The following is a 10,021-nucleotide window of genomic DNA, read 5'->3' as shown; positions in this document are numbered from 1 at the left end:
GTAGAGACGGGGTCTCGCTCTTGCTCAGGCTGGTTTCGAACTCCTGAGCTCAAACAATCCGCCCACCTCGGCCTCCCAGAGTGCTAGGATTACAAGCGTGAGCCACCGCGCCCAGCCTAACTCCGTTCCCTTTTGAGCTTGCATTCTTAGGAAGGTGGAAAAGACAAAGCATTCCTAAGCAGGACTAGCACTGAACAAGTATATAATTTATTACTTTGTTTACAACATAAGGGATTTTATTTTGTAAAGTAATGAATGAACAGCCACAGAACTTGAAGATTTAAAGAGGGCAGGGTGAAATTTAGTATCAAACTGTCCATTTTATAGGTTAGAGGCTTCTGAGAAAATGGAGTATCTAACTTTACTGCCGCTTCGCCAATTCCAAAAGAAACAAAAACTAGAATTACTAAGTACCTAGAAAATCTTAAAAGAGTTAAGCTCTTCTTAGGGAATCCTTAAACTATTTTTAAAATCCCTGTTAAAGCTGAAAGTACTTTCCTATGTTGTTAGTTCACCGATCTGTGCCTGAACAGATAGCACAAAACTGTTTTACTTTAAAATGGATGGGTATATCTGCCTTTCTATGGGGGCTCAGAAAGGGTCTTGTCGGGGAGCATTGGCTCACAACTTTAATCCCAGCACCCTGGGAGCCTGAGGCGGGAGAATCCCTTGAGCCCAGGAGTTGAAGGTTACAGTGAGCTATGATTGTGCCACTGTACTCCAGCCTGGGTGACAGAGCGAGACCCTGTCTGAGAAAATAAAAGATTTTGAAGTAGATTGGGCTAATTGAAAGAAGAAAAAAAAATGAAGCAAAGTATTTAAGTGACATATAGAGGACATGACATAGTTTGTTTAAGAATTTTTTATGCTAAGTATTATGATCTCAAATGCCATTAAAAAATACATTAAAAAAGACAACCAAGGTAAAACTTAGAAATTTAATAGCTGGTTCTTAGAAAAATCCAAATAGAGAATCGTCTAGAAAATATAAAGAAAAAGAACATTAAAAAGTTTAAGAAATAAACAGTTGATATGCTAGAAATGTGATTAAAAAACACTTAAATCTCAGTCAAACAGATAATTTTTTGAAGAACAGATACATTTCTAAAATTGATTTAGGACAAAATAAAATACACAGAGAAGTGATCATGGCAGAAAATGTAAAAATTTACCAGTTAATTTCATCTTAAATAGACTAAGACGAGATAGCTTTATTGAGTTCTTTTGGTCTTTCATGGAACAAGTAATTTCTCTACTATATCACTTGTTCCAGAGTATAAAAAACTTGCTATTTCATGTAGTAAAAAAAATAGATAAAATCTGACAAAAAGGAGTAAAAAAGTTAAAAGTATTGACCAATCTCACTTTCGAATGTCAATATAAAAAGTCTATGTAAAAGATTAGCAAATCATATTCAATACATAGTATATTAAAAATAAGATTCCAGCATGATCATAGAGGATTGATCTTATGAATGGAAGGGTAGTTTAACATAGGAAATCTATTAATATGTATAACATCAATAGGAAAATAAGAATCTATTATGTATGAATATCCCATTAGTTGCTTGAAAGATATTTGATAAATGAGCTTTTGTTGATAAAGTGTAATATTCATATAAAAATAGGAAGGTACTTCCTTAATATGGAGAAAACTATCTTAGACTAAATGGTAACAGTATGCTTAAGAGTGAGATCCCAGAGACATTCATTTTTCTAACATATATATCTAGAATACTAGCTATGTTCTAGATACTGTTTTGAGTGCTGGTAAACTATCTCCCAGGAAATTTAACGTTCAGGTGGGCAGGAGGTATAACAAATAAGATAAACATAACAAATCAGTAAATTATTTACTGTGTTAGAAGGTGGTAAATTACGTTTTAAAAAGCAGGCTGGGCGTACTGGCTTATGCCTATGATCCTAGCATTTTGTTAGGCTGAGGTGGGAGGATCACTTGAAGCCAGGAGTTGGAGACCAGCCTGAGCAACATAGTGAGACCCCGTCTCTACCAAAAATACAAAATTTCTCCAGGTGTGGTGGCTCTAGCCTGTAGTCCCAGCTACTCAGGAGACTGCGGTGGCAGGAGCCCAGGAGTTTGAGGTTGCAGTGAGTTATGGTGACACCACTGCACTCCAGCCTCGGTGACAGAGCAAGGCCCTGTCTCAAAAAAAAAAAAGTAGTGCAGGGGTAAGGGGATTGGGCCGAGGCAGGGTGGGGTGAGTTTGCAGTCTCAGTGGCATGTTCAGAATGGGTCGGGAGGCAATAAACACTATGGATGTTTAGGGAAAGCATATTCTAGCCCAAGGGAAGCACCAGCACAAGACTCTGAGTGAGAGGATCACTGAGGAGCCAGTGTGCCTGGAGCAGGTGGAACAGGTCAAGTGGAGGGTGGATCAGCCCATGAGGTCACAGAGGTGCTGTTTGCTGCCATAGAATTGGAGCCTGGGCCTCCTAACTCCCAGCACATAGCTATTTGTCAGCCTGTGACCTTCTCTCTTTATCTGTATCTTTCTGACCCGTAGTTGTGGCAACAGGGAACAGTAGAACCTAGACTTAGGTTAAAAGTCCAACATTTGAATTTGGCAATTGATTACGAACTGAAAAAGAGTATTTGTTGCTAAAATGAGTATAGAAAACAAATGAAGAACCTGATATTCTAACTAATTTTTATAAATTTAGTATTAGTGTGAATCCATTTATTATATAAGAAGATTAAATATTCATTTGCTCCAGCCTTTTTTTTTTTAACATTGGCAACATCAGGAAAATTATTATGTACTTATGAGAGTACCTAATTTGGTAATACCTCATTTTTGCAATATTTTCAAGGAGTGATGTGGCCTACATTATATGTATTATCTATATGACAGAAGCTTAACCTTCAATTAATAAACACTATGGTTTTACACTATGATAAACACTATAAAACTTTTTAAATATTTTAAATGTTTAAAATTTAACATTAAACATTTTGATTCAAAACATTTTTTAATCTTTATATAATGGATTGTGGTTTTCACTTTCTTTAAAGGAGGATATGATTCATTTAAAAAATTATTAAGATACTACTACAAAGCTACCATATTGTTTTTGACTTCTCTGAGCATCTGTTCTCTTATTTCTGAAATGGTGATTATAATGTCCACCTCATAGGGTGGCTATCAGGTTAAGAAGTTGAATGATATATATAGATGCCTACCTAGGACAGGGCCTAGCACATTGGTAAGAACGAAATAAATGATAATTTTTTTTCCCAGAAATGGTCCAAGTTTTTGAGGAGTACAAAGTTTTTGAGGCTTTTAGGCATGAACTTAATGAGTCTCTTTCCCTTAACCTCCCTTTCAAATTTATCTCCATTCTTCTTCCTTCACTATGTCCCTTCTTATAAGAGTTAATCTGTACATGCTACTGGGAGCTTTCCAGATCTAATTCTAAGCCTTTCATACATGCTACTAGGAGCTTTCCAGATCTAATTCTAAGCCTTTCATGGTATGCAGTCTTTTCCCTGATGATCAAACCATTTTCATGTATTATTCTATTGTATAGTGATCTATTCGGCGATAATTAAGACATACATGATTCTTTCTTTCCTAGATGGCTTCAAGCTGTCATAGTTTTTGAGCTCTAATGTCTACTTTTTTTGAGTTTAGTTTTAGCTTCCTTCCTCATTGTCAGCTCTTGTTACCTGCTGCTGTCAGTGCAGCACTTTTATTAGTTCCTTGCTGCTTCCCGTCTTCAGCGTCTGATCTGCTGAGTGTTGAATCACTGAGTAATCAAGTTTTATAAAATAATGTCTGTGACAGGAATGGAAAATAAGTTTTCGCTTGTGTTGATTTCAATTAGTAGTAGCTGCCTGGAGTCCTGCGTTCAGCAGCATTCTGGAGCTTTGCCCACGTTTGGTGAAAAAGAGTGGTCTGACAGTGGAAGGGGTGGCAGCGTGAGTGCCATGTACTTGCCGCTTACTGTCTAAAGTGTGATCCTGAAGGTGGATCCGAGTGGGTTCTGTAATGAGTGAAATATGTAAGTTAGTGTGTGGATTTTGTGATACTGTTTTGACTTCATAGATGCTTTTTTGGCTATTGGTTACTTTAGACATTGAGGTTTCTAAATAACTTACCCCTGGATAAATAAAGGAAATGGTCTGAAAGGATTCTGTTTTACACTGTATAAGTTAAGCTACCTTTAGGTTTGTAAGTATGCGGTTAACTTAGGTATTATATGATTAAAAAATTAAGCCGTGTCAAAACTTATTTTTTTTTTGGTGTTTCATATTTTATCAAAATGACAATTGGTCAAATTACAAATGTGTGATCAGTTCACTGAATGGAAAATGCCAGATTATTAATAAACTTTCACAAAGCTGATTGAATTTTCAGACATTTCTTTATGATGGCAATAAATAGGCATGTCTATATGATTATTAGTTTTAAAATCATTTAATGTGTAAATACATCTAAGAAAGTTTAAATTTTAAACTGAATTATTTCTGATATGTCTTTCCTTTTACACATATCACATGTAACTTTTGCAGGTTGGATTTGCTACCATTTTATGCAAGATTGGTTGCTACATTGCATCCCTGCATGTCTGATGTAGCAGAGGATCTTTGTTCCATGCTGAGGGGGGATTTCAGATTTCATGTATGTATTTAAGCATTTATTTTGTAATATGTATATTTTGAAAAGTTGAGTGAGGATTCTTTAGTTTAAGAACATAATTGTTAGTAAGCATATTATTGAAATTTGATAGTGGTATAACAGTTTGGAATCTATGGAATTCTAAATTTCAAAAATGTAAATTTACTCAACAAAGCTTGAAATGGATAAGTGATATTCCAACTGGGAGGTGAGCCATTGCTACTACCTTGTTCCCGCATTGTAGGGGAACAATTTTTGCTTTTTGCTTTTGTAGAGTAAAAACCATTCTCCAAGGTCAAGACAGCCAGAGGCCTCATTGGTGTTTCCAGAAGAAACAGGATTGGCAATGAAGGGTCAGGGTATGGTGCCATGTAGGATGCCTCTGTAGTGTTGAGGGTACAAATGTGTGGAGCATAAAAGATTCCATAAATTGTCTGGTATTAGTACATGCTGCCTGATTCTTGCCTTGAGAATCTTTACCTTGGATGGTGGTGTGTTCTTTAAAGACCACCCTAGGAAATACTGGGGGCCTGTTATCAGACAGCTTCCCTAGGAGTCCGAACAGACCAGAGTTTGTAGTTCTCCCAAACCCACATTACTCAGTCATCTCATGGCGGTGATAGAGCTTCAGATACCAGCTTGGTTGGGGGTGTGGGTGAATGATACTGTTAGAGGTATTGGTAGATGATGGGTATTGGATAGAAAGTGGGCATTGGCAGACGATGAAAAAACATGAAATTCAAGTGTTTATGTTAGCCAATGGGAAATTGTGTGTACAAAAGTTAGCTTTATAGTAAGTTGCTAAGAATACAAATAAAATCAGGAATTGTTTGCTGTGTTCAATACATGCTTTATTGTACTCACTGCACAGATCAGTAGCATTGCTGAAAACTCAGGAAAGAACGGACACAATTTCTGAGGTCAATAACCTCATGATGTAGTTGGGATGACAAGGCATAAATAGAAAAGCAAGAGTGAAATAAAACTTTAATTCTTAAATATAACAGATAAAAGGAATTGCATGCTTAATTGTCAAGTGAATTATTGGAGAATGAGTGCTTTGGTTCAGAGGAAGGAGAAAGTCTCACGAGGGTGGAATGATTTGTTCTGGCTTCTTGGAATGTTAATTTGTTATTATGAGATTTGTGGTTAAGATTTTTCTGGGCCAGCTTTTGCTAAAGTGTTTTTTAGATTTTCATAGGTAGTATTAATTAGAAAAGTTTTCATGTTTAGAGAAGTTGGAAACACTGAACTCAATAAAGTTAAATGGTTCGGTTTTGTTTTATTGTAAGCATTCTTAAAGCTTTAATGTGTTAATGTACTCTGTGAATCTCCTGGAGGGGTACAAGCATATAATCCCATAAAGAACACACTTTGATAAATGCTGCTAGTTTGGGGTCAGATACATCAGAAGTCATGATATTCTTGTTCATAAATAATCCCATTGTACAAACAAAACTGTTTGCCAGTGTGCAGTGAGAGTGTATTATATGAGTCACGTGCCTGTGCTCCTCAACCAAACTCCAAATTAAAACACACATTGCTACACTGAGCATAATTAGTGCTTTTGGTGAAAAACTTAAAATTAAGAAAATTCTATCCATGTGTACTCCCCTCTCGTTTGAAAATTGAGATGGGTGTTGGAGAATTGGCATTTTTATCGTAACTGCTGCAATGCTTCATTACAAAGGGAGGAATATCAGAATTCCAGGAGCATGCTTTGGAACCACTGCTCTCAGGGGAGAGAAGAAAGGGTACTTGAAGTAATTGGTTACCTTTTATTAAATACCTCCTCAAGGATCTGTCCTTCCCCACCCCTAAATCTGCAGACTTTGCCAAGCATTTCCTATTAGGCCTGAAGTATGTTCCATGCCCAATGCTCTCCCATCCTCAAATGAAAATAAAATAACAGCACCAAGAACAAAAAACTTCTCTCAACACCCCTATACCCCAACAGTTATCCTCTTCCATTTCTTTCTTATTCAAATTTTTTAGAGTATGCTTGTCTGTACTTGTGGTGACATTTACCCTTTGATTATCCATCACAGCTGCACCCTGGCAGAGACCACCAGTGTTTCATAATTGCCTGTTAGTTGATGTCTCTGCAGATTCTAAACTGCTGGACTCTCCTGCTTTATAGGAAGCTATCATTCTAGCTCCAGCACATGCTAGCATTGTAGCTTTGGCCAAGTTATTCACATGCTCTAAACCTCAGTTTCCAAGTCTATTAAATGGGGATAATAATTGCATCTTTTAAAATAGGGTGTTCTTAAGTATTAAATGAGGTAATGCATACACAGTTCTTCACGCAGTGCCTGCACATAAATATCATTGTAGTCATTATCCCTTGTGTACCTCCACTTTCTCCTGATTCTTACTTAAGACAACCATTCTCAATCTCCTCCTTTTTTTCTAGCTGAATTTGTACGTTGGAATTTCCTAAGCTTTCTTCCTTCACCCTCTTTTTTGATGGAGCACATTTTACCTGATTTCAGTTCGCATCTATTCCCAGCAAACCCAAATATGTTTCTTTTGCTGGAACCTCTCTCTTGGTACTTAGTTTTAATGTCCTTCTAGCTAAATATGTCCAGAAAACAAGCTTATTGTATTCTTCTTAAAAATGTCTTAATCTTTTACTTCCTCAAATCTACTTCTATATTTTCCCTGTAAATTTACAATATATTTTACCTAGTCAGTAAGAGAAATACCTCTATTTTTGTACCTAGACATTCAGGAGCCAGTGTTCACCAAATTCTATTAATGCTACCTTCTAAAACAGCTCAAATCTAGCATCTCCTCTTCATTGCTACTGCTGCTGTCTTTCATTATCCCTAGTTGGATTATAATAGTTTTTAACCAGGTTTTCCTGTCTCTGTCTTCTACTTAGATCCTAGTGTATTGCCACAGTCTAATCATATTGGCCCCCTACTTAGAAGAACCTCAGCTAAGAAGTAAAACTGGTTAACAAAACTATATGCACTCTCACTTATAGTCAAAAAAAGTTCTAGTTAAAACAAAGTATACAATTCGACAGATGAGTAAAGGTAATAGAAATGAGAAACCAACATTTTCACGTAGGAATTGGGAGAAGCTGTTTGGCAATTGTTTCAAGAGCTTTAAAGACATTTATACGTTGGACAACTCTGAGAATCTAAGTAAATTATTTTGTATACCAAAAAAAGCTTTATTAACATCATGAACTGTAGTAGGGAAAAACTGATGATCTAAAAGCCCGACAGTGGAGTAATAAAATGGCCACATAGAATGCTGAAATGATAGAGCATTAAAAATGGTATTGACAAAAAAGTTTTTATGTCATAAAGTGCTTTTTAAAAAGCAAGATATAAAATCTTACATATAATGAATTTATAGTTATGTTAAAATGCTTAGAAAGTAGAGAAAAGAAGTACATGTAAATTTGTTAACAGTGGCTATCTTTGGATGGGGGGGACTATGAGATATTTTTCCTTTCTAGTTTTCTGTGTTCTCCAAATTTCCAGTAGCACCTACTTCTTTAATAATGGAGGGAACAACTTTTATTAATTATAAGCAAAGTAGCCTCACTGACTATTAAAAATTAGTGGTTTCTCAACTTTTTTGATCAAGCCTCTTTATTAGTTAAAATAAGCTGACCATGTATCCCCAATATTTTAAAATTATATACATTTACAGTTGTACCAAATATTTAATGTGCATTATAAAACCACAAAAATAAATGGAAATATATGAGATAAACGTAAATAAAAGTTTCAAACCCCCCCCCCAACAGATCCTAGAACATCAAGGATCTTACAAAAATCTCCCTACTTTGGAGATCACTGATCCATAAAATTAAAAAAAAATATTTCATAGCAAGGCAAACTTATTTATAGACATAATACTGATTTCGTATTTAGCATACAGTAGATTTTCAAAAAACTTTGTTGAATGATTTAGTAAGCTTCATGTAAAACAAAATGAACAGACTGTGGAGGAAAGAAATTATCTATTTGGCCCTTGTAGGAGGGCCAGCTTGTCTAGAGAAGAGGGTTCTTCCTACGGGTTCTTCCTGTAGGAAAGTGGTAAATGTTGGCCCAGGATATCCTTACTGTTTATGTGTTGACATATCTAAAGAGTTTTTGTTAATGCATACAAATTTAATTATTCAGTTTTAATCTAAAGTTCAACTACCTTTAGCAAATGAGTTGCAAAAAGCATTTTTGCAAAGGATGGTTGATTATATGAGCGAAATCTTACAAGAGGCATTACTGAAAAAAATATAGAAACATTTACATTGTAAATTCATCTGCATTTAGTTTTGCAGAAGTGTTTTGACACATCTTTGATCATAAGTGATTAAGAAATAAGAGTGAAAAATATTGATGAGGAGTCAGAATAAGTAGTCTTTTCTTTTTTTAAACAAGTTATAGCCTTTTTAAAAGCCTTCTGTTTTCTCCTCTCAAAATGAGGGAGTAAGGTCATTGGTTTTTAAATCCTTCATTTAAAAGTTCTATAACTTTGTCACTTTAGTTAGATTGTACCTCCTTAGCTTTTATAATATTTAAGATCAGAGTTAATAGAAATATATACTATAGGTGATATAGTATGTTCCATGTTTTGAAAGCTATAATGCTCAGCAATACTTAAAAGTTATGTGGTACTCCATAGCAATTGCTGAAGAGGGTGTGCATCTGGGACTGTCCAAGAAAACTTAAAAAAATATGTGTATGTATTTCCCAGCCCTGCCAGCCCTAAAGATTCAGCTTCAATAGATAACTTTTGATACGCTTTCTTATGCTTTTTTCCCCTACATTTCTTTGACAACAAAAGAGACAGATGCTCAGTACAGGTAATTTAGAAAATGTGTAAAGTCGAAAGGAAGAGGAACAAAATGTCATCACTTAACAGCAAACCCTGTTAACATTTTGATGTTTTCTTTACCTTTTTTCTCTAGTTTTTCATGGATGAATTATACTTTATGTACAGTTTTCTGTTCCAATTTCTCACTTAGAAGCATTTTACCATGTCATTAAAACACTGCTTAGACATCATTTTGAAGATTGTGTAATCTTCTTTTGCCCTGGATATTAACTGCTTAGTATCAAGGGAAGTGTAGTCACTACCATTCATCATCATTATCCATATCTTTATCCTTATTTTACCAAGTGGGCACACAGATTCAGGGAGTTGATGTAACTTGCCCAAGATCATATATTCCAGAAAATTACCAGAAGAGCACAGCGATTGTGACTATAGAACTTTGGCTCTTTCACTTCACTGTTTATATATATAGAGCACATTTTACCTGATTTCAGTTCCCATCTATTCCCAGCAAACCCAAATATGTTTCTTTTGCTGGAACCTCTCTCTTGGTACTTAGTTTTAATGTCCTTCTAGCTAAAT

General features: G+C 35.4%; 1 protein-coding gene across 3 annotated transcripts in view; it reads left to right on the top strand.

Annotated features, from left to right (window-relative positions):
- The window catches only part of UPF2 (UPF2 regulator of nonsense transcripts homolog (yeast)), a 137,625-nt gene that overhangs the window by 80,666 nt on the left and 46,938 nt on the right, over nt 1-10,021 (top strand). For all 3 annotated transcript variants that reach the window (XM_012642200.1, XM_012642199.1, XM_012642201.1), the window contains exon 9: nt 4,534-4,642. In XM_012642200.1, coding sequence (XP_012497654.1) covers nt 4,534-4,642 — 109 coding nt within the window. The remainder of the gene's footprint in view (nt 1-4,533; nt 4,643-10,021) is intronic.

Source organism: Propithecus coquereli, unplaced genomic scaffold (assembly GCF_000956105.1).
Source record: "Propithecus coquereli isolate 6110/MARCELLA unplaced genomic scaffold, Pcoq_1.0 Scaffold177, whole genome shotgun sequence".
Taxonomy (NCBI): Eukaryota; Metazoa; Chordata; class Mammalia; order Primates; family Indriidae; genus Propithecus; species Propithecus coquereli.
The sequence above is the reverse complement of the archived record's forward strand: the minus strand, read 5'-3'. Positions and strand labels throughout refer to the sequence as shown.